The sequence below is a fragment of the Narcine bancroftii genome, chromosome 2 (genome assembly GCF_036971445.1).
Source record: "Narcine bancroftii isolate sNarBan1 chromosome 2, sNarBan1.hap1, whole genome shotgun sequence".
Taxonomy (NCBI): domain Eukaryota; kingdom Metazoa; phylum Chordata; class Chondrichthyes; order Torpediniformes; family Narcinidae; genus Narcine; species Narcine bancroftii.
In genome coordinates this window covers 188,693,787-188,718,471 of record NC_091470.1, presented here as the reverse complement: position 1 = coordinate 188,718,471, position 24,685 = coordinate 188,693,787, and the positions used below count along the sequence as shown (strand labels likewise).

Sequence of the window (24,685 nt, the reverse complement as noted above, 5' to 3'; positions counted from 1 at the left end):
CTTTTTCTATATTTACTATTTCCCTTTCCAACTGCTCTGTTTCCTGATTATAGTCCTTCTTCATCTTGGTTACATAACTTATTATTTGCCCTCTAATGAATGCTTTCATTGCATCCCATAGTATAAACTTATCTTCCACTGATTCTGTATTTATTTTAAAATACATTTTTAATTGTTTTTCATTAAATTCTCTAAAATCATGGGGTTTAATCTCCATCTATACATTCTTGGAGGGATGTCCTCTAGCTTTACTGTCAATATTAAGGGTGAATGGTCCGATAGTATTCTAGCTTTATATTCTGTTTTTCTTACTCTATCTTGCATACTAGCTGATAACAAAAATAGGTCTATTCTTGAGTATGTTTTATGTCTAGCCGAGTAATATGAATATTCCTTTTCCTTTGGGTGTTGTTTCCTCCATATATCCAAAAGTTGCATTTCTTCCATCGATTTAATTATAAATTTGGTTACTTTGTTCTTTCTGTTAATTTTTTTCCCAGTTTTGTCCATATTTGAATCCAAATTCAGGTTGAAATCCCTTCCTATTAATATGTTCCCTTGCGTATCTGCTATCTTCAAAAAGATATCTTGCATAAACTTTTGATCTTCTTCGTTAGGTGAATATACATTGAGTAGATTCCAAAACTCCGAATATATCTGACATTTTATCATTACATATCTCCCTGCTGGATCTATTATTTCCTCTTCTATTTTAAATGGCACATTTTTACTAATTAATATAGCTACTCCTCTTGCTTTTGAATTATACGATGCTGCTGTTACGTGTCCTACCCAATCTCTCTTTAATTTCTTGTGCTCCAATTTCAGTGAAATGTGTTTCTTGCACAAATGCTATATCATTTTTTTCTTTTTTCAGTAAATTTAGCAGTTTCTTCCTTTTAATTTGGTTATGTATTCCATTAATATTTAAAGTCATAGAGTTCAACGTAGCCATTTTATACTTTGTTTATCTTCCCTTTCCGTTTCTCCATCATTACCTTTCCTTCTTATCCATTTCTGTTTTCTTGTTTTGAACCCTTTATAAGACAACATTCCTAAAACATCCAACATTTTCCTTATTCTCCTATTTAAAACTTCTTTAGCCCCAATCTCCCCTTCCCCTCCTGAGTTGTCCTTTATCCCTTGTCGGACAACAACATCTCCCCTCTCCATTTGGATTTGCGAATTCACTCGCAAGCGTCAGCTGATTTTGCAGTGACCGTAACTCCCCCCACCCAGTCCCCCAGAAAAGATTTCACTTTTCATATGTAACGAAGGTCACTCTTTTAATTCCCTCCTTATTCCCTCTATTCCATTTCCTTCCCTTATTAATTCTTATCTATACTATCAATATTTTCCTCTAAATACGGATACATTCATGTATGCACATTATACATATACACACATATACCTCTTTACCCACATGCATATAAATCGTGGTCATTTTAACTCTTATTACATGTCTTCATCTCTCTGTTTGTTTTGTAGTTGTTCTGCAAATTTCCTTGCTTCCTCTGGATCCGAGAATAGTTTTTTTCCATAAGATCGTTTTTTTTTTAATTTTTTATTTTTCACACCATAAATCACATTAGCCATGATACACACTTTTTCTTTTTCACACATATACAGTGACTTTTTCTCCCCCCCCCCCCTCCATCCTCCCAAGCCACCCCCCTCACCCCCCCCCCATCCATTTTAGGTATACAATCTAGGTTACATTAAACCAGTCAGACAATGTTGTCAATCAACAAAAATACACCAGAAATTCTACTGAGTCCATTTTTTTCTTTCCTTCTCCTTCCATCAACTTAGGTAATGATTGTCCCCAGTAGGTTTCACTATTGTATTTAATGTAAGGCTCCCATATTTGTTCAAATATTTCAATATTATTTCTTAAACTATATGTAATTTTTTCTAATGGAATACATTTGTTCATTTCTATATACCATTGTTGTATTTTCAGATTATCTTCCAATTTCCAGGTTGACATCATACATTTTTTTGCTGCAGCTAGAGCTATCTTAACAAATCTTTTTTGTGCATCTTCCAAATCAATTCCAAATTCTTTGTTTTTTATGTTACTTAGGAGAAAGATCTCTGGATTCTTTGGTATATTGTTTTCTGTTATTTTATTTAATATCTGATTGAGATCTTCCCAAAATTTTTATACTTTCTCACATGTCCAGATTGCATGAATTGTTGTTCCCATTTCTTTTTTACATCGAAAACATCTATCAGATACTGTTGGGTCCCATTTATTTAACTTTTGAGGTTTAATGTATAGTCTGTGTAACCAGTTATATTGTATCATACGTAGCCTCGTATTTATTGTATTTCTCATCGTTCCAGAACATAATTTCTCCCATGTTTCCTTTTTTATCTTTATATTTAAATCTTGTTCCCATTTTTGTTTAGTTTTACCATTTGTTTCCTCATTCTCCTTTTCTTGCAGTTTAATATACATATTTGTTATAAATCTTTTGATTAACATTGTATCTGTGATCACATATTCAAGGTTACTTCCCTCTGGCAAACTCAAACTGCTTCCTAATTTATCCTTCAAGTAGGATCTCAATTGGTAATATGCCAGCGCTGTATCTCCAGTTATATGGTACTTATCTCTCATTTGTTCAAAGGATAAGAATTTACTTCCTGAAAAACAATTTTCTATTCTTTTAATCCCTTTTTTTCCCATTCTCTAAAGGAAAGGTTATCTATTGTAAAAGGGAGTAACTTGTTTTGCGTCAATATTAGTTTTGGTAATTGATAATTTGTTTTATTTCTTTCTACATGAATCTTCTTCCAAATATTGAGGAGATGATGTAATACTGGAGAAGTTCTATGTTGTACCAATTTTTCATCCCATTTATATAATATGTGTTCAGGTGTCTTTTCCCCTATTTTATCTAATTCTAATCTCGTCCAGTCTGGTTTTTCCCTTGTTTGATAAAAATCTGATAGGTATCTTAATTGTGCGGCTCTATAATAATTTTTAAAGTTTGGCAGTTGTAAGCCTCCTTGTTTATACCATTCTGTTAATTTATCTAGTGCTATCCTCGGTTTCCCCCCTCTCCATAAAAATTTCCTTATTATTTTCTTTAACTCTTTGAAGAATTTTTCTGTCAGTTGTATTGGCAATGCCTGAAATAAGTAAAATATCCTTGGAAAAATGTTCATTTTAATACAGTTTATCCTTCCTATTAGTGTTAGTGGTAAATCTTTCCAATGCTCTAAATTGTCCTGTAATTTTTTCATTAGTGGATAATAATTGAGTTTATATAATTGGCCGAGATTTTTGTTTATTTGTACACCTAGGTATCTTATTGCCTGCATTTGCCATCTAAATGGAGATTCCTTCTTAAATTTTGAGAAATCTGCATTATTCATAGGCATTGCTTCACTTTTATTTACGTTTATCTTGTAACCCGACACTTCTCCATATTCCTTCAATTTCTTATCTCATTCTTTTATTGATAGTTCTGGTTCTGGTAAGTACACTATAACATCATCCGCAAATAGACTGATTTTATATTCCTTGTCTTTTATTTTTATTCCTTTTATATTATTATCTATTCTTATCAAATCTGCTAGTTCTTCTATAGCTAACGCAAACAATAAAGGTGATAGTGGGCATCCCTGCCGTGTTGACCTGCTTAAGTTAAATTGCTTTGATACATGTCCATTTACTGTCACTTTCGCTAACGGTCCCTTATATAATGCTTTAATCCAATTAATATACTTCACCGGTAAACTGAATTTTTGCAATACTTTGAACAAATAATTCCATTCTACTCTGTCAAAGGCCTTCTCTGCGTCTAAAGCAACTGCTACTGCAGGTGCTTTATTTCCTTCTACTGCATGAAATAAGTTAATAAATTTACAAATATTGTCTGTTGTGCGTCTTTTTTTGATAAATCCAGTTTGGTCTAAATTTACCATTTTCGGTACCTGCTCTGCTAATCTGTTTGCTAATAGTTTTGCTATTATCTTATAATCTGTGTTTAGTAAAGTTATTGGTCTATATGACGCTGGTGAGAGTGGATCTTTCCCTTGTTTTAGTATTACTGTAATTATTGCTGTTTTACATGAATCTGGTAAGCTTTGTGTTTCATCAATTTGGTTGATTACATCAAGGAGGGGCGGAATTAATAAGTCTTTAAATGTTTTGTAGAATTCTATTGGAAATCCATCCTCTCCTGGTGTCTTATTATTTGGTAATTTGTTTTATTATCTCTTGTATTTCTACTGTTCCAAATGGTTCTGTTAATTTATTTTGTTCCTCTATTTGTAGTTTTGGTAGTTCAATTTTAGTCAAAAATTCATCTATTTTCCCTTCTTTCCCTTCGTTTTCAGTTCGGTATAATTGTTCATAGAATTCTCTAAAGTTTTCCTTAAGTTCTTTTGGATTATATGTAATTTGTTTGTCTTTTTTCCTTGATGCCAATACCATTTTCTTAGCTTGTTCTGTCTTAAGCTGCCATGCTAGGATTTTGTGCTTTTTTTCACCCAGTTCATAATATTTCTGTTTTGTCTTCATTATATTCTTCTCTACCTTATATGTTTGTAATGTTTCATATTTTATTTTTTTATCCGCCAATTCTCTTCTTTTAGTTGTATCTTCCTTCATTGCTAATTCTTTTTCTATATTTACTATTTCCCTTTCCAACTGCTCTGTTTCCTGATTATAGTCCTTCTTCATCTTGGTTACATAACTTATTATTTGCCCTCTAATGAATGCTTTCATTGCATCCCATAGTATAAACTTATCTTCCACTGATTCCGTATTTATTTCAAAATACATTTTTAATTATTTTTCAATAAATTCTCTAAAATCCTGCCTTTTAAGTAGCATGGGTTTTAATCTCCATCTATACATTCTTGGAGGGATGTCCTCTAGCTTTACTGTCAATATTATGGGTGAATGGTCCGATAGTATTCTAGCTTTATATTCTGTTTTTCTTACTCTATCTTGCATACTAGCTGATAACAAAATTAGGTCTATTCTTGAATATGTTTTATATCAAGCCGTGTAATATGAATATTCCTTTTCTTTTGGGTTTTGTTTCCTCCATATATCCAAAAGTTGCATTTCTTGCATTGATTTAATTATAAATTTGGTTACTATGTTCTTTCTGTTAATTTTTTTCCCAGTTTTATCCATATTTGAATCCAAATTCAGGTTGAATCCCCTCCTATTAGTATGTTCCCTTGCATATTAGCTACCTTCAAAAAGATATCTTGCATAAACTTTTGATCTTCTTCGTTAGGTGAATATACATTGAGTAGATTCCAAAACTCCGAATATATCTGACATTTTATCATTACATATCTCCCTGCTGGATCTATTATTTCCTCTTCTATTTTAAATGGCACATTTTTACTAATTAATATAGCCACTCCTCTTGCTTTTGAATTATACGATGCTGGTATTACATGTCCTACCCAATCTCTCTTTAATTTCTTGTGCTCCAATTCAGTTAAGTGTGTTTGTTGCACAAATGCTATATCAATTTTTTTTTCAGTAAATTTAGCAGCTTCTTCCTTTTAATTTGGTTATGTATTCCATTTAAAGTCATATAGTTCAACGTAGCCATTTTATACTTTGTTTATCTTCACTTTCCGTTTTTCCATCATTACCATTCCTCCTTTTCCATTTCTATAATCTTATTTTAAACCCTTTATAAGAGAACATTCCTAAAACATCAAACATTTTCCTTATTCTCCTATTTATAACTCTTTAGCCCCAATCTCCCCTTCCCCTTCTGAGTTGTCCTTTATCCCTTGTCGTACAACCACATCTCCCCTCTCCATTTGGGTTTGCGAATTCACTCGCAAGCGTCAACTGATTTTGCAGTGACCGCAACTCCCCCCCACCCAGCCCCTCCCGAAAAGATTTCACTTTTCATATGTAACAAAGGTCACTCTTTTAATTTCCTCCTTCTTCTCTCTATTCCATTACCTTCCCTTATTAATTCTTGTCTATACTATCTATATTTTCCTCTAAATACAGATACATTCACGTATGCACATTATACCTATACACTCTTATACCTCTTTACCCACATACATATGAATCGTGATCATTTTTACTCTCATTACACGTCTTCATCCCTCAGTCTATTTTGTAATTGTTCTGCAAATTTTCGTGCTTCTTCTGGATCCGAGAATAGTCTGTTTTGTTGTCCTGGAATAAATATTTTCAATACCGCTAGATGCTTTCGTATAAATTTATACCCTTTCTTCCATAATATCGCCTTTGCTGTATTGAACTCCTTTCTCTTCTTCAGGAGTTCAAAACTTATATCTGGATAAATGAAGATTTTTCTCCAATGGCTTGTTGTCCTCTCTTACTTTTTCCATTGTTTTCTCCAGTACCTTTTCTCTTGTAGTATATCTTAGGAATTTTACTAAAATAGATCTTGGTTTTTGTTGTGGTTGTGGTTTAAAGGCCAATGCTCTATGTGCCCTTTCTATTTCCATTTCTTGCTGTAGTTCTGGACATCCTAGGATCCTAGGGATCCAATCTTTTATAAACTCTCTCATATTCTTGCCTTCTTCATCTTCCTTAAGGCCCACTATCTTTATGTTATTTCTTCTGTTATAATTTTCCATTATATCTATTTTCTGAGCTAACAGTTCTTGTGTCTCTATAACTTTTTTATTAGATTCCTCTAATTTCTTTTTTAAGTCCTCTACCTCCATTTCTGCTGCGACTGCCTGCTCTTCCATCTTGTCCATTTTCTTTCCCATTTCTGTTAAGGTCATATCTATTTTGTTCATTTTCTCTCCTGTGTTGTTTATTCTTCTTCTTAAATCATTAAATTCTTGTGTCTGCCATTCTTTAAATGACTCCATGTATCCTCTAACAAGAGAAAGTATATCCTTTATCTTGCCTTTCCCTTCTTCTTCTATTTCACTGTACTCTTCCTCTTCTTCTTCCTCTGGGTTGGCCATCTGTTGTTTCTTTGTTGCCCTTTTCTTCTCTTCTTTCTTGTTTTCATTGTCTTCTGTGTTCTCTTCTTGCTGCAGGTGTTCTGCAGCTGTCGTTGCCGGCTGTGGAGATCGACTCCCCAGCTGGTCACTCCTCCCGTCGGTGTGTTTTTTTTCATGCGCGGTTGCGCACTTTTACTCGGCCCAGCGAGCCATTTTTGTAGTCCAATTTCTACCGACCTGAGGGAGCGGGTTTCTCTCTCCACCGCGGGCCTCTTCGAACAGTTAAGGCCTTCTCCTTCTTCCTCCGTTGTCTTCTCTTCCTCTCTTCTTACCGTTGATTTCGATTTTTCTTTTTTTGTCGCCATCTTCTTTCTACCTTTATACTCACTTTTCTTTAACTTTTATTTCTGTGCCTTTGTGTTTTCCTTTGTTTTTTCTGACTTTTTTGGAGAGGGCTGGAGTTCACCGTCCGGCCACTACTCCATCACGTGATTCCTCCTCATGGGGAGTTGTTAAAGGGGGAATGGGTTCACCATGCATTTGTTCATTTAAACAGCCCATGTACAATTTGTATTGTGCTCCTGTATTGTTGGGCTCATGGATCTGACATCTTGAGTTGAAAGCGATGGGTTTTTTTCTGAATAAAAAGTTATTTTTAGACATTATTTATAATGCAGTAGAAACCAATTCTGGCTATCTAAACAGACAGTGCCAGATTGGAACTCAGGTCACTGGCAATATAAGAGGATAGTACTAACTGCTTCGCTAAACATGCTGCCCAAAGTTTCATATTCACCCCATTATTAAGGGCAGTTTTTACACCAAATGTCAACCTGAAAGTATTTCACCCACAAAGACAAAGGTAACTGTTCATGTTTTACCTCGATTAATGGCATCATACGTTTCTTTAAACACAACGTTCAACAATGACGAGAGATCACATTTTTCAATCTGCAGGGCATCATCTCTCACTGATAATGATTCACCATCATCACTCATCCCGAAAGTATTAAACCACATTGTATAACCCAAATACCAGGCTTCTTTGGAGCTATTTTACAATTCCATGCAAAGTTCCAGCCAAGAGCATTTCCTACCTCCTCTTCCGACGAGCTACTTCCTGAAGTAAATGAAACACAAGTGTGAATTGGTCAAGACTGGATGTCCACATCCCAACACCAGGAAATTCACCCAAATTATTACAACCTGCTGCAAACATCCACTTCCCAACCCTCAGTCCCGCTGACACACAATCAGAAAGAGAATATTGCCGGAGAGATGGAGAAACATGGAAGATCGGCCAGTAAAATTTGTGAAAAATTGACCCACGAATGAGTGGATGCAACTTTCAGGCTGTGTAGTTTGAAGTGGATGAGATGTTGAAGATAATCAGGCAGAGGAATTTGAGATTATCGATGAATTTGACTGGGTGGGAGTGGATCAGGTATCTCTGCTTCTGAGGAGGCCAAAATTCAAACATAAAATGTCAATTTGTTTTCAAAAATCCCCATCAGAAATTGAATGTGCTTTGCAGCTGTCCAGAGATACTACGACCATTGTGTGAGGATTTTCAGTTTGGGAACAAGAGCATTTCAGCCGCGGAATAGACAGAGCATTTATCGAGTTCAGAAGAACTGGAAAAGGCTGCATTTATTTCTGAACTGTCATGTATCATTCTGGGACTGTTCATTTCCACTGAATCAACCCGTGATGTAATCCCTCACCTTCAGAAATGTCACACTGTCTTTTTCATCCATCTGCTCCTGCAACTTTGACATTTCCTCCTGAATCAAATTTAAATTCTCTTCGATCTCTTGAAGATTTTTCTCCATTGGTTTCAGAATCCTCTTCTCTTCTTCCCTGAGATTCTGGTGTAATCTCTGCTCTTTCGCTGTGAGAAACTCGTGCATCTCATTAAATTGGGAAGTGATCTGGGAGTGACAGCTGCACGTCTCCTCCTGATAAATGAAATATGAAGATCAATAGAAATGTGTTCTATTTCCCATGACACTGCCGGTGAAATTTGCCACAAGAATCCTGGATCATTGAGCCACGGAGCACAGTAACAGGCCCCTTGGCCCTCCACATCAATACTGATCTGTGTACTTCCTGATACCAGTCACTTTTACTTACATTGTGTCTGTAGCCTTCTTTGCCTTGACAATTCAATCATAGTGATGTTTCCGGAATGTGGTGAGGGTAATCTCATCATCCCATCAACCCTATTTCCCCTACTCTTTCCCCACATCCTATTCTCTTTCACATTCCATGAACTCCCACCTGATTCACCTGCTGCAACGATCATTTGCCATAAAATGGATGGGCCACGAGGCAAAACATTGGCAAAACACTGAAAAGGTTGATTAAAAAGAATCAGTTGTGAGTGCCCAGCGAACATCATGTGCAAACCACATGAACAGCACCAGGTGCAACACACAAATGTGCTGGAGAAATTCAGCAGGTCTTGCAGCATCTATCGGAAGTGAAGGGGATTCAATGTTTTTGCCGGAGCCCTTCGTGAAGGCATGAACAAAAAACAGACAGGCACCTGATTTAAAAGGTGGGGTTGGGATTGAGAGGAGAGGAGAGGAAAAGGCAAGGGCAGGAGCACAGCCTGACAGGTCGGCTCCAAGAGACTTAGCAAAAGCTTTTGGAAGTCCTCAAGAGACTTCACTAATGGATTGTTGATTTGAAAAGCAACAGATGAAAGAACTCAGTTGGAGCCGCAGTCTGTCTGAGTGCTGCTTGCTGTTCTAAGAGGTTCATGTGGTTTTGCAAGCAGTGGGAGTCATATGTTTCTCTCTGAGAGAGAAAGAGAGAGAGAATTCAGTTCTGCAATTCCACAATCAACAATATGAGCAGGGACTGGAAAAGGACAAGTCTGGTGAACTTCATGAATGTTAAATACTGTGCACAGTATAAGAATTGCTTGGAACCAGTAAACTTAGAGAAATGTGAAGTGTGATTGGACTGTGGATCAAGGAACTTTTTTAAATTTACACACACATTACATACACGTGCGCTTAGACTTAGAAGGGGGATAAATTAGGTTAGTTAATAGTGATAAGTAAAAGAGTGATTTTGTTTGCATGTTTAAAGATAATTAAAAACAATTTTTGTTTAAGTAACCATTTGTTGTTCTGAATATCAATTGCTGCTGGGTTTTGGGGTCCTCTGGGTTAATAACAAAGTGGATACAGATGGGTGGGTGGAAGAGAAAAAAGCTAATGGGGAAGGTATAGCTGATTGGGAAGGTTTTGGACAGGGGATGTAATGGGGTCGTGAGCTGGAGGATAGGAAATAAAGGGATAGTGAAAGAGAGAAGAATAAAATACAAACATCTGCAGACAACGTGGTTGAAGTAAACACAATGCTGGAAAATCTCAGCAGATCTAACAGCCGGGAAAAGAGAGAATTGGGGGAGGAGTTTACAAAAATTGGAGAAGTTGGTGCTAATGTGGTCAGATTGGAATGTGGCCAGATGGAATAGAAGGAATTTTATTTATGTTTTACATTGAGCAAAGCAGCACAGTAACAGACCCTTGCGGCCCCTGAGTCCATGCCACCTAAATACACAAATTAAACTACAAGTCCTGCACATTTTTGAATATAAAATTAGGATGGGTAAATATAGAGTGAACACAAGCAGGTTTATTATAATGAGGTTAGGAGATATAAAATTGAGAGGTATGTGTTAAGGGTGAAAGGGGAAATGTTCAGGGGTAACATACTTCATGCAGAGATGGGTGGGTGTGTGGAATGAGCTGCCAGCTGAAGTGGTGAACGCAAGCTCAGTTGTAACATAGTAAAAACATTTGAGGGGTACCTGAGTGTGATAGGTATGGAGTGCTCTGGTCTGGGTGCAGGTTAGTAGGACTGTGCAAAATAATAGTTTGGCAGGTCACTGATATTGTATTAGCTTTCCACTAACTTTGCTCCTCTAATGTGCTGCTCCAATTTACAGGTTGCCTCAGATTGGAAGTGCACGAGGCTGTCGATAGGCATATTGGTGTGGGAATGATGTGTGAAATTAAAATGGTTGTCCACTGGCTGATCTTTGCAGTTGCAGTGCACAGATCAAAATGATCACCCAGTCTGTATCCTGTCGCACCCATGTACGAGGCCACATCAGGAGCACCAGATGCAGTAAATGACCCCTGCAGATTCACAGCTGAAAGTTGCTCCACTTGGATTTTTCAGGCCACAAATGGAGGTGAGGGAGATGTGGGCACAGGGGTAGGTTCAGGCAATTAGTGGGAATGATTGGATGAGGGAGTCGAGGGGGAATAGTAGCTGATGAAAGTGGTCTGGTGGTGGGGTCACAATAATATGTTCGATGCAGTGGCTGACATGGTGTTAGGTGAGGTTGAGGGGAATTCTGTTGTATCTTGGGGTGGATGGAGCCAAGGAAGTTGTACAGGAAAGAGAGAAGATGCAGTAAAGGCTGAGTTGATGGCAGAAGAGGGGTAGCCAAGTTTTGAAAAGAGGAAATATATTGCATCTTTTGGAATGGAATACCATGTCCTGGGAGCAGATGTGATGGAAACAGAGGAAGTGGGAGAAAATGGATGTACCCTGACAAGGAAAGGGCATGAAGGTTATTGACAATGTAACCATTGGAGTTGGAAAGTTTATAAAAGATATATTTGGAGAGTTCGTCTCCCAAGATGGAGACAGCGAGATCAGGAAAGGGGATAGTGTTGCCAGACATGGACCTTGCGGATCTGAGGTTGGGTAAAAGTTAACAGGAAAGTGGAAAATGTTACCGAGTTTATCATGCGTGCAGAAGGCAGCAGCTACGTAGTCATTGATATGGCAGAGGGTGATTTGAAAAGCCTTGCCTGTTTCGGCTTGTAATCTCGTTTGCATAGCTGGTCTGGGCAGAATAGTTGGCATTAGAGAGGGACATAACTGATGTAGCAGCGCACTGCTTTTACAACACCAGCAATTGGGATGGGGTTCGAATCCCGCACAGTCTGTAAGGAATTTGTACGTTCTTCCTGTGTCTGTGTGGGTTTTCCCCGGGGGCTCCAGTTTCCTCCCAACATTTGAAATGTACTGGTGGTGTTGGTTAATTGGGTGAAAAATGGGCAGCACAGACTCGTGGGCTGAAATGGGTTTGGTTCGGTCTGGTATTCTTTTTTAATTTATTTTTCACACTATGAACTATATCAATCAAAATACACACAAACATTTCTCTCTTGAATATACACAGTGGCATTTTCTCCCCCCTTTTCCCCCCTACCTTCCTAGCCCCCTCCAAACCCATTAAATGTTCAACATATACAATACAAAAAAACCATTAAACAATGTCATCACACAATGAAAATAAACAAGAAAATTGTGTCATCTACTTTTACAAACTGGATCAGGTCATTTTGTCTTCTCATTTTATCATTTTAGTGGGTGGAGGTCTGCAGCCCTCTCTGTTGTGTTCCATTACAGTTCCCAATTTTGTTCAAATAATGTGACTTTATTTTTTAAATTATATGTTTTTTTTTCCAATGGAATACATTTATTCATTTCCATGTACAATTGCTGTTCTCTCAGGCTCTCTTCTGATTTCCAAGTTGACATTATACATTTTTTTGCTACAGCTAAGGCTATCATAATAAATCTTTTTTGTGCTTCATCCAATTTGAGGCCTAATTCTTTACTTCTTATATTACTTAGAAGAAAGATCTCTGGATTTTTTTGGTATGTTGCTTTTTGTGAGTTTATTTAATACTTGATTTGGATCTTCCCAAAACTTTTTCACTTTCTCACATGCCCAAATTGCATTTACTGTTGTTCCCATTCCCTTCTTACAGCGAAAACATCTATCTGATATTGTTGGATCACATTTATTTAACTTTTAGGGTGTGATATATAGCCTGTGTAGCCAATTACATTGTATCAAGCAAAACCTCATGTTTATTATATTTTTCATAGTTCCAGAGCATAACTTTTCCCATATTTCATTTTTTAACTTTATGTTTAAATCTTTTTCCCACTTTTGCTTGGGTTTGTAGCTTATTTCATCATTTTCCTTCTCTTGCAGCTTGATGTACATGTTTGTTATAAATCTTTTTATTAAAATTCAACCGAAAATCCATCATCACCAGGTGATTTACCATTCGGCATTTCCAGCATAGCCATTTTAATTTCCGAATCAGTAAATGGTTCTTCTAACTCCTGTATATCTCCATCCTCTAATATCGGTATATTCAACTGTGATTAAAAAAAATCAATCGATCCAGTTTCCTGTTTTCCTTCAGATGTGTATAACTTTTTATAAAATGAATAAAATTCATCATTAATCTCACAAAGTTTATGTAATAAGAGAATTCCGTCTAACAGCATTAATAGTCCTCGATATCTGTTCTTTCTTTAATTACTACGCCAATACCTTGTGTGCTTTCTCTCCCCATTCGTAATACCGTTGTTTAGTCCTATTAATCACACATTCAAATTGATAAGATTGCAAGGTATTATATTTCAATTTCAGCCTAGATAATTCTATTTTCTGATCTTCTGTAGCATCTTTCTGAAATTCCTTTTCTAACTCATCGATCTGTTTCTCTAATTCAAGACTCTGATTTAATTGATTCTTTTTTATTTTAGATAACTAATTATTTGTCCTCTCAAATAGGCTTTCATAACATCCCATAATACAAACTTAGAATTTTCTTTCAAAAAAAATTAATTTATTTTTTCAAAAAACCAATAAATTCTGTATTTTTTAAACAAAATTGTATTAAATCTCCAACGATAAGCTATTTGAATTTTCTCAGAAGTTTCATATGTAAAATATAACAGAGAATGATCTGAAATCACCCTACTTTTATATTCCGCTTGTTGTATTTTCCCTTGTAAATGCGCCGATACTAAAAAGAAGTCAATCCTTGAAAACGATTCATGTCTAGATGAATAAAAGGAAACATCTTTCTCTGTCGGATTAAGACATCTCCAAATATCTACTAAATTAAGATCTTTCATCAATGCTTGGACCTGGATTGCCATCTTGGATTTTTTAACTTTCTTCAGAGATTTATCTAATAAAGGTTCCAAGGCACAATTAAAATCACCACCAACTAAAATATTATCATTAGCTTGACCCAAACATAAAAATGCATCTGAAATGAATACTTCATCATCTGCATTTGGAGCATAAATATTAAGTAAAGTCCAATATTCACTAAAAATCTTACAATTCAATTTTAGAATACATCCTGCCTTTTCCTCCATTTATTGTAATTCGAAAGATAAATTTTTATGTATCAAAATTGCTACACATTTAGCTCTAGAATTAAATGAAGAAGAATATACATGCCCAACTCAATCCCTTTTTAATTTCACGCTTTCCTTCACATTCAAATGTGTTTCTTGTAAAAAGGCAATATCAATTTTCATTTTCTTAATATACGCCAAGACTCACTTACGTTTAATCAGACTATTTAATCCTCGAACATTAAAAGTAGTAAACATCAACTTTGACATATCTACTATTATTACTAAATACCAATAATATCTTTATATAAAAACTCAAATCAATGCATATAAGACCCTTCAATTTTAAAAAAATCACATTTTTATGATGATTTATCTACAGTGTTTGGGGATGTACTAAGTCAAGTTGGACAACATTATGATTTACCTGAGTGTTGTTCTAGTTCTTTAATTACAGTAATTCCTAAAAAAATTATAGAGATCCTTTGAAGGTATCTTCATATAGACCAATTTTATAGATTATAAAATAATAGCTAAAGTATTAGTGAATAGATTGGCTAAATTTTTACCAAAGTTCATTCATATTGATCAAACAGGTTTTATAAGGAATAAATATGCTTCAGATAATATTTTGCGAGTGATTAGTTTGATTAATAGATTTTGACAATCTTTAGATCATCCGATGGTGATATCCTTAAATGCAGAAAAAGCATTTGATAGAGTTGAATGGAATTTTTTGTTTAAAGTTTTGGAGAAATTTAAGTTTGGTCCTTCTTTTATTGGTTGGATTAGGGCTCTATATCGTAAACCGGTAGCTAGAGTATTGACAAATGGTTTGATTTCGGAATCCTTTAAGTTAACTCGATCAACTCGTCAAGGTTGTCCTTTATCACCAGCTTTGTTTGCGTTAGTGATTGAACCTTTAGCACAGTTGATAAGACAAAATACACAGATACAAGGTATGAAAGTTTTAGACGAGGAGTATAAAATTAATTTATTTGCTGATGACGTATTGGTGTATTTAATAAATGCAGCTCAGTCACTTTTCCATTTGAAGGAATGTTTAATATGGATGTCTTTCTGGATATAAAGTTAATTGGGAAAAAGTGAAATATTACCGGTAAGTGAAGGAGATTATTCAGTTTATAAGAATATTATTAATTTGAAGTGGACTGATCGAATTAAATATCTGAGTATAATTTTGAATGTTAATTATCAATCTTTATATAAATTAAATTATGCTCCGTTAATTAAAAAAATTAAAACTGATTTAATTAAATGGAAAGATTTACCTATTAATTTAATGGGAAGGATAAAGATGAATATCTTTCCGTGTATACAATATTTGTTTCAATCTATTCCGTATTTACTTGATAAAATTTTTTTTTTGAGATTTAAATAAAATGGTTAGGGAGTTTTTATGGAGGGGTAAATTTTCGAGAGTAGCTTTGAATAAATTAACTTGGAAATATGAGTTAGGGGGATTACGTTTACCACATTTTCAAAATTATTATGAGGCTAAAATTGAGATGGCAAGTATTTCTGGATTTGAAATACATCTATTTTTGTTTAGGTGGAATATGAATTTGTTACAACAATATAATGTGCCGATACTAAAACATGTAATGAAGTTATGGATAAAGAAAAATAAAATGATAGGTTCTAGGGGAAAATTATTGGCTTTGACTCCGTTGTATAATAATCAACTTATTTCTTTTTCAATACATAATCAAAGTTTATTGCATTGGAGATTTAAAGGTGTGAAAATTTTGGGAGATTGTTTTAAAGAGGGTAAGTTTTTATCTTTTAATCAGATGAGGGAAGATTTTGGTATTGATAAGAATTCTTTATTATCAAATTTGATCTTTGGTAAAATGTATGTTTGGTAGAGAGATGATTTTACCTAAAATGACTAAATTTGAGACTTTTCTTATGAAGGTACCAGCGAAGGGTTATATTTCACTTATGTTTCAAATATTACAGGATGGTATGGATAAAAAGTGTTGGGATAAATCTAAAATTAAATGGGAAGCGGATATTGGTTTTATTTTTTCTGAAGAGGATTGGTTAGATATCTGTTATGATAGTGTAACTGATTTTTCATGCACCTGTAACACCTGATTTTTCATGCTCCTGTACCACCACCTTGAGGGTAGAGGGTCAAAGATCCTGTGTGATTGACAGAAAAGGGTCCTCGATAATTCTTTGAGCACTTGGCTGCTGTCACGCCTTTACCTTCAGCGTGAGGTTGGCGGCCGCTCCGTTCCCAGTCTCGACGGCTAGGTCGACGCCCGAGTGCAGTGCAGCGCAGCGCAGCGAGAGACAACCAGCCAAGACCAGGTCTGCCCGCACCGCTGCCTGAGCACTGAACACAGGCTGCCATCACCAGGTAAACCCTTTAAATAATTTCCTGCTTCTGGCTCACTCCTTGAGGAAGGGTTCAGGCCCGAAACGAGGGCAAGGTCGGTAACCCCGGGATGATGGGACACTAATCTCATTTGCCTGAATTCGAGTCAGAACTACTAGGCTGAGAAATAGCTAGTTCCCACTGCTCAACAACTGCTCAAATGCACGCAGGCCGATTCCAGGGCGCACCACTCCATAACTGTGGACAGCGGTTGTCGATCTCCAGATATGGTTCGACCTAAAAGGGGAGGCAGGCCTCTCCAGCCTGGTTATGCAACCTGCATAGGAGAAGGACACTATAAAACTTACGACCCAAGGACCTCGCTGCCACATCCCAGCTTGCTTGGCCATGGCACACGAACCATGGGTGTAAAGGGTGGGGCCAGTACTGCGCACACTGCACTCCACCTAAAAGCTCCTTTGCGCAGGCCCGAGGACATGTCCACGTCCTCCCCCTCAAAAGATGCACACAAACTCAAGCTAGCATGCTGGAACATCAGAACCATGCTAGACAAGGCCGACAGCCACCGACCTGAACGTCAGTCTGCCCTCATCGCACATGAACTCCTCAGGCTCGATATCAACATAGCTGCTCTCAGCGAAATCCGCCTTGCAGATGTAGGCAGCCTCCAAGAACACGGCACGGGCTACACAGTCTATTGGTCTGGCAAACCTCTGGCTGAACGATGCCTATCTGGTGTTGGCTTTATGGTCAAGAACTCCATTGCCTCTAAATTCAAAACCTCCCGACAGGCCACTCTGACCAGATCATGTCCATGCGACTCCCCCTTCAAAACAAGCGTCGCATCACCCTCATCAGTGTCTATGCTCCAACCCTTCAGGTGGAACCAGCAGAAAAGGACAAGTTCTACACTGATCTGCACAACCTCATCCAACGCACCCCTACAGCCAACAAGATTGTCATCCTTGGCGACTTCAATGTTTGCATCGGCAAAGACTCATAAACCTGGCCAGGAATCCTGGGCAAGCATGGTGTCGGCAAGTGCAATGACAACAGGCACCTCCTGTTGGAGCTCTGCGCAGAACAGCAGCTTGTCATTACTAACACCCTTTTCCAGCAGAGAGACAGCCTGAAGATTACCTGGATGCATCCCTGATCCAAACACTGGCACCTCCTGGACTATATTCTGGTGCGAGGAAAAGACAAACGAGATGTGCTCCACACCAGGGTCACGCCAAGCGCAGAATGCCACAATGACCATCGGCTTGCTCGCTACAAGCTCAACCTTCACTTCAAGCCAAAGTTCAAGAACAGTGGAGCCCCCAGAAAGAGGTTCAATGTTGGAAACTTGCAGTCAGACGAACTGAGAGGAAACTTCCAGGCAAACCTCCACGCAAAGTTCAGGGATGCAAACTGCCTCATGGCCACATCTCCTGAAACCCTCTGGGATCAGCTGAAAACGGCCATACTGCAATCCACTGTAGAGATACTGGGCTTCTCCTCCAGGAAAAACAAGGACTGGTTTGATGAAAACAACCAGGAAATCTAGGAGCTGCTAGCAAAGAAGCGATCTGCCCACCAGGCTTATCTTGCAAAGCCTTCCTGGCCAGAGAAGAAACGAGCCTTCCGTCTCACATGCAGCCATCTTCAGCGTAAACTCCAGGAGATCCAAAATGAGTGGTGGACTAGCCTCGCCAAACGAACCCAGCTTAGTGCCGACATTGGCGACTTCAGGGGTTTTTATGAGACACTAAAGGCTGTGTACGGCCCCTCACCCCAAGTCCAAAGCCCTCTGCGCAGCTCAGATGGCGAAGTCCACCTCAGCGACAAGATCTCCATCCTCAATCGATGGCCAGAACACTTCCAATCTCTTTTCAGTGCCAACCGCTCAGTCCAAGAATCCGCCCTGCTCCAGCTCCCTCAACAGCCCTTGAGTCTAGAGCTGGATGAGGTCCTTATCCGGGAAGAGACATATAAGGCAATTGAATAACTGAAAAGTGGCAAAGCAACACGTATGGATGGAATCCCCCCCAGAGGTCTGGAAGGCTGGCGGCAAAACTCTGCATGCCAAACTGCATGAGTTTTTCATGCTCTGCTGGGTCCATGGAAATCCGTCTCAGGACCTTCGTGATGCCATCATCATCACCCTGTAAAAAAAACAAAGGCGAGAAATCAGACTGCTCAAACTACAGGGGAATCACGCTGCTCTCCATTGCAGGCAAAATCTTCGCTAGGATTCTCCTTAATAGACTAGTACCTAGTGTCGCCGAAAATGTCCTCCCAGAATCACAGTGTGGCTTTCGCGCAAATAGAGGAACTACTGACATGGTCTTTGCCCTCAGACAGCTCCAAGAAAAGTGCAGAGAACAAAACAAAGGACTCTACATCACCTTTGTTGACCTCACCAAAGCCTTCGACACCGTGAGCAGGAAAGGGCTTTGGCAAATACTAGAGCGCCTCGGATGCCCCCCTAAGTTCCTCAACATGGTTATCCAACTGCACGAAAACCAACAAGGTCGGGTCAGATACAACAATGAGCTCTCCGAACCCTTCTCCATTGACAACGGCGTGAAGCAAGGCTGCATCCTTGCACTAACCCTCTTTACTATCTTCTTCAGCATGATGCTGAACCAAGCCATGAAAGACCTCAACAATGAAGACGTTGTTTAGATCCGGTACCGCACCAATGGCAGTCTCTTCAATCTGAGGCGCCTGCAAGCTCACACCAAGACACAAGAGAAACTTGTCAGTGAACTACTCTGTGCAGATGATGCCGCTTTAGTTGCCCATTCAGAGTCAGCTCTCCAGCGCATGACGTCCTGTTTTGCGGAAACTGCCAAGATGTTTGGCCTGGAAGTCAGCCTGAAGAAAACTGAGGTCCTCCATCAGCCAGCTCCCCACCATGACTACCAGACCCCCCCCCCCCCCCACCCACATCTCCATCGGGCACACAGAACTCAAAACGGTCAACCAGTTTACCTACCTCGGCTTTACCATTTCATCTGATGCAAGGATCAACAACGAAATAGACAACAGACTCACCAAGGCAAATAGTGCCTTTGGAAGACTACACAAAAGAGTCTGGAAAAACAACCAACTGAGGAATCACACAAAGATCAGCGTGTACAGAGCCATTGTCATACCCACACTCCTGTTCATCTCTGAATCATGGATCCTCTACGGGCATCACCTACGGCTCCTAGAACGCTTCCACCAGTGCTGTCTCTGCTCCATCCTCAACATTCATTGGAATGACTTCATCACCAACATCGAAGTACTCGAGCTGGCAGAGTCCGCAAGCATTGAATCCACGCTGCTGAAGATCCAACTGCGCTGGGTGGGTCACGTCTCCAGAATGGAGGACCATCGGCTTCCCAAGATCCTGTTATATGGCGAGCTCTCCACTGGCCACCAAGACAGAGGTGCACCAAAGAAGAGGTATCAAGACTGCTTAAAGAAATTTCTTGGTGCCTGCCACATTGACCACCGCCAGTGGGCTGATATCGCATCCAACCATGCATCTTGGTGACACAGAGGGCAGCTGGCAGCAACCTCCTTTGAAGAAGACCGCAGAGCCCACCTCACTGACAAAAGACAAAGGAGGAAAAACCCAACACCCAACCCCAACCAACAAATTTTCCTTTGCAACCGCTGCAACCGTGTCTGCCTGTCCCGCATCGGACTTGTCAGTCACCAACGAGCCTGCAGCAGACGTGGACATACCCTTCCATAAACCTTCATCCGTGAAGCCAAGCCAAAGAAGTTACATAACCTATTATCTCCCATTCTCTAAAGAAAAGATTATCTATTGTGAAAGGGATGAGTTGATTTTGCATCAATAATAATTTTTTTAGTTTATCGTTTGTTTTTTTTTCCTTTCTACGTGAATCTTCTTCCATATGTTGAGTAAATTGTGCAATACTGGTGAACTTCTATATTGCACCAATTTTTCATCCCACTTATAAAGTATATGTTCTGGTACCTTCTCCCCTATTTTATTGAGCTCTATCTTGGTCCATCTGGTATTTCCCTTGTTTGATAAAAATCTGATAGATACCTTAATTGTGCTGCTCTATAATAATTTTGAAAGTTTGGTGGCTGCAAACCGCCTTGTTTGTACCATTCTGTTAATTTATCTAGCGCTATCCTCGGTTTCCTCCTTTTCCATAAAAATTTCCTTATTATTCTCTTTAGTTCATTGAAGAATTTCTCTGTAAAGGGAATTGGTAACAATTGAAATAGGTATTGTAACCTTGGGAAGACATTCATTTTAATGCAATTTACCCTCCCTATCAATGTTAGTGGCAATTCTTTCCAATGTTCTAAGTCATCCTGTAATTTCTTCATTAATGGCTAATAATTTAATTTGTATAGGTGGCCTAAATTATTATCTAATCTGATAACTAGGTATTGGATTACTTGTGTTTGCCATTTAAATGGTGATTCTTTTTTGAACTCTGCATAATCTGCATTATTCATTGGCATCGCTTCACTTTTATTTGTGTTGATCTTTTATCTCGATATTTCTCCATATTCCTTCAATTTTTTAATGTAGTTCTTTTATTGATATTTCTGGTTCTGTTAAGTATACTATGATGTCATCTGCAAATCTGATTTTATATTCCTTCTCCTGTATTTTTATCCCTTTTATTTTATTTTCTGTTCTTATCAGTTCTGCCAATGGTTCTATTGCTAAAGCGAACAGTGAGGGAGATAGTGGACATCCCTGCCTAGTTGACCTACTTAATTTAAATTGGTTCGATACATATCAATTTACTGTCAACTTCGCCAATGGTCCCTTAGATAATGCTTTAATCCAATTAATATATTTTTCTGGTAGGTTGAACCTCTGTAATACTTTGAATAAATAATTCCATTCTACCCTGTCAAAGGCTTTCTCTGCATCTAAAGCAACAGCCACTGTTGGTATCTTATTTCCTTGTACTGCATGAATTGTTAATGGAATACAGACATTGTCCGTTGTTCATATTTTCTTAATAAATCCAGTTTGATCTTGTTTTACTATTTTTGGTACACAGTTGGCCAATCTGTTTGCTAATAGTTTTGCTATTATCTTATAATCTGAATTAAGTAGAGATATTGGTCTATCTAATGCTTGTGTTAGTGGATCTTTCCCCATCTTTGGTATTACTGTAATTATTGCTGTTTTACATGAATCTGGCAAGTTTTGTGTTTCTTCTATCTGGTTCATGACTTCCAGGAGAGGAGGAATTAATAACTCTTTAAATGTTTTATAGAATTCTATTGGGAGTCCATCCTCTCCAGGAATTTTATTGTTCGGTAGCTTTTTTAATATATCCTGTATTTCCTCTATTTCAAATGGTTTTATCAATTTGTTTCGCTCCTTTTCTTGCAATTTTGGTAGTTCAATTTTAGCTAGAAACTCATCTATTTTGTCTTCTTTCCCTTCATTCTCAGTTCGGTATAATTGTTCATAGAATTCCTTAAAGTTTTCATTGATCTCTGTTGGGTTATATGTAATTTGTTTGTCCTTTTTCTTTGATGCCAATACGGTTCTTTTAGCTTGTTCTGTTTTAAGTTGCCAGGCTAGTATTTTGTGTGTTTTTTCTCCTAGCTCAGAATACTTCTGCTTTATTTTCATTATGTTCTTCTCCACCTAATACGTTTGTAATGTTTCACATTTTATTTTTTTTGTCTGCAAATTCTCTTCTTTTTGTTGTATTTTCCCTTGTTGCTAGTTCTTTTTCTTTACTTACTATTTCCCTTTCCAATTGTTCTATTTCCCAATTGTAGACCTTTTTCATCTTAGTTACATAACCTATTATCTGCCCTCTAATGAAGGCTTTCATTGCATCGCATAATATAAATTTGTCTTTCACTGATTACGTATTTATTTCAAAGTACTTTTCAATTTGGCGTTCAATAAATTCTCTACATTCCTGTCTTTTAAGTGGCATGGAGTTTAATCTCCATCTATATTTTCTTGGTGAGATGTCCTCCAGTTCTATTGCAAATAATAGGGGTGAATGATCAGATAATTGTCATGATAATGAATATGTATGAGATGTACCGGAAGTCATGTGGTATGAGGGAGAGATGATAGCACAAGCAGGAGAACAAAGGAAACTGGAAAATAAAGACGCTGAGTAGTTTACCTGATAAAACCTGTGTTTGATGTTTTATTAACGTCACATTTCGGGCCACAAATGTGACATTGGCGACGAGGATGAAAGAAGCTTGAAGAAAATTAAAGACTAAACAAGATTACAGAGGATTACAGATGACTTCAAGGTGATAAGAATTTTCTCTGTGACTCAGTACTTTTGGGGCTGGAATATTTCCTCATGGCTGGTGCAGACAGTGACTTTCTAACACATAATGGAATTGCTCATTTTGACCCAACGGGTGATGCAAGCACTGTAAGTGTGAAGTGGAAGGCATGACTGGAAGAATTTGAATCCTACACCGACAGTCGTAGCCTATTTCTACATACCGGTACAGTTGAACAAAAAGCGCAGAGAAGGGCGTTACTTCTTTTCACTGCTGGTCCTGCAGTTCGGGAAACATTTAAAACACTTTTGAATACTGGAAGAAAGGATGAGTACCGGAAAGCAGTAGATGCATTAAATGCACACTATGTAGTGACACAGAATGCTACATTTCAACGCCATTTGTTTCGAAGAACGAGACAAGAAGATGGCCAGACAATTGCTCAGTACGTGACGAGACAGCGCCAGCTAGCTGTTGGATGCAATTACATGCCAGCTAATTTGGACAACCAATTACTGGATCAAGTCGTACAGCACTGCAGATCAGATAAACTCAGAAGACGTCTACTGGAAAGAGGGAGTGAGTTGGAACTCACCGATGCTTTAACCATTGCTGCTGCATTAGAGGCTGTTGAAGGGCAATTTCATACCATGACCCTGAAAGACAACTCAAGCCAGCAAATTAAGAGGCTCTCACATCGCCATAACCAGCCAAGATATACGTCGACACAGGACTTGGAGTGTTATCGATGTGGAAACCGAGGTCACTTTGGAAAAGACCCATATTGCCCGGCCAAAGGCAAAGTTTGCAGAAAGTGTGGAGGTAAGGACCATTTTGCAAAGTGCAAAAGCAAGTCCAATGCAGACCAGAAGAGGAAGAGTACAACTTCCAAAGGCAAAGCCTGGGGGAAAGGAAAGTATCCTGGAAAGAAAGATACCATTCGCCAGATAGACGGTGACAATGATGATACCCAGGAGGAACAGAGTTGTTACCAATTTACGTTGAATGAAGTACATCATGAGAAGGTCCCAGTGATCATTGGTGGAGTGACAGTGCAGGTCATTGTAGACTCAGGCAGTGACAGTAATGTGATTGATCGACATTTATGGGAGAAATTAAAAAGGAAAAAGATCATCTGTACCTCAAAGAAGTGTTCCAAGAAACTGTATCCATACACAGCAACCAAGCCATTGCAGACCATTGGATGTTTTACTGCAACTGTTGAAGCTGGAGATAAGTACACCGAAGCAGAGTTTATGGTCATAGAAGAGAGGGGAGAACCATTGTTGAGTAGAAGCACAGCGCAAGACCTGGCAATACTTCATATTGGAGCTTGTGTCAATTCAATTCAGTCATACGAGGATATGAAGCAAGAATTCCCCGCAGTCTTCCAAGGAGTAGGAAAGCTGAAAGGTCGACAATTGAAGCTAGCGATAGATGAAACGGTCAAAACCAAAGCACAACCAATGCGCCGAACTCCGTTTGGACTTCGTGGGAAAGTTGAAGCCAAAATTAAAGAATTAATCGAACAAGACATTATAGAACCAGTGGAACATTCGACACAATGGGTCAGTCCCGTAGTGATTGTGCCCAAACCAAAGGGTGACATAAGACTATGTGTTGACATGAGAATGGCCAATGAAGCTATAATTAGAGAACGACACCCTATACCAACAGTGGAGGAAATACTTCAAGAACTAACTACCAGCAAGGTATTCTCAAAAATTGATCTGAAATGGGGCTATCATCAATTAGAGCTGGATCCAGGTTCCCGAGATGTAACAACATTTGTGACTCACTGTGGATTGTATCGTTACAAGAGACTATCATTTGGAATTAATGCAGCTTCAGAGATCTACCAGTATGAAATCCATCGAGTGATTCAAGGCATTCCTGGAGTTGCCAACATTTCTGACGACATCA

General features: G+C 38.2%; 1 protein-coding gene across 1 annotated transcript in view; it reads right to left on the bottom strand.

The window, feature by feature from the left end:
* Positions 1-24,685, bottom strand: part of LOC138753025 (uncharacterized) — an 86,958-nt gene that overhangs the window by 39,681 nt on the left and 22,592 nt on the right. Inside the window, 3 exon segments of the mRNA XM_069915619.1 lie at positions 7,815-7,927; positions 8,596-8,864; positions 11,907-11,929. Coding sequence (XP_069771720.1) covers positions 7,815-7,927; positions 8,596-8,864; positions 11,907-11,929 — 405 coding nt within the window.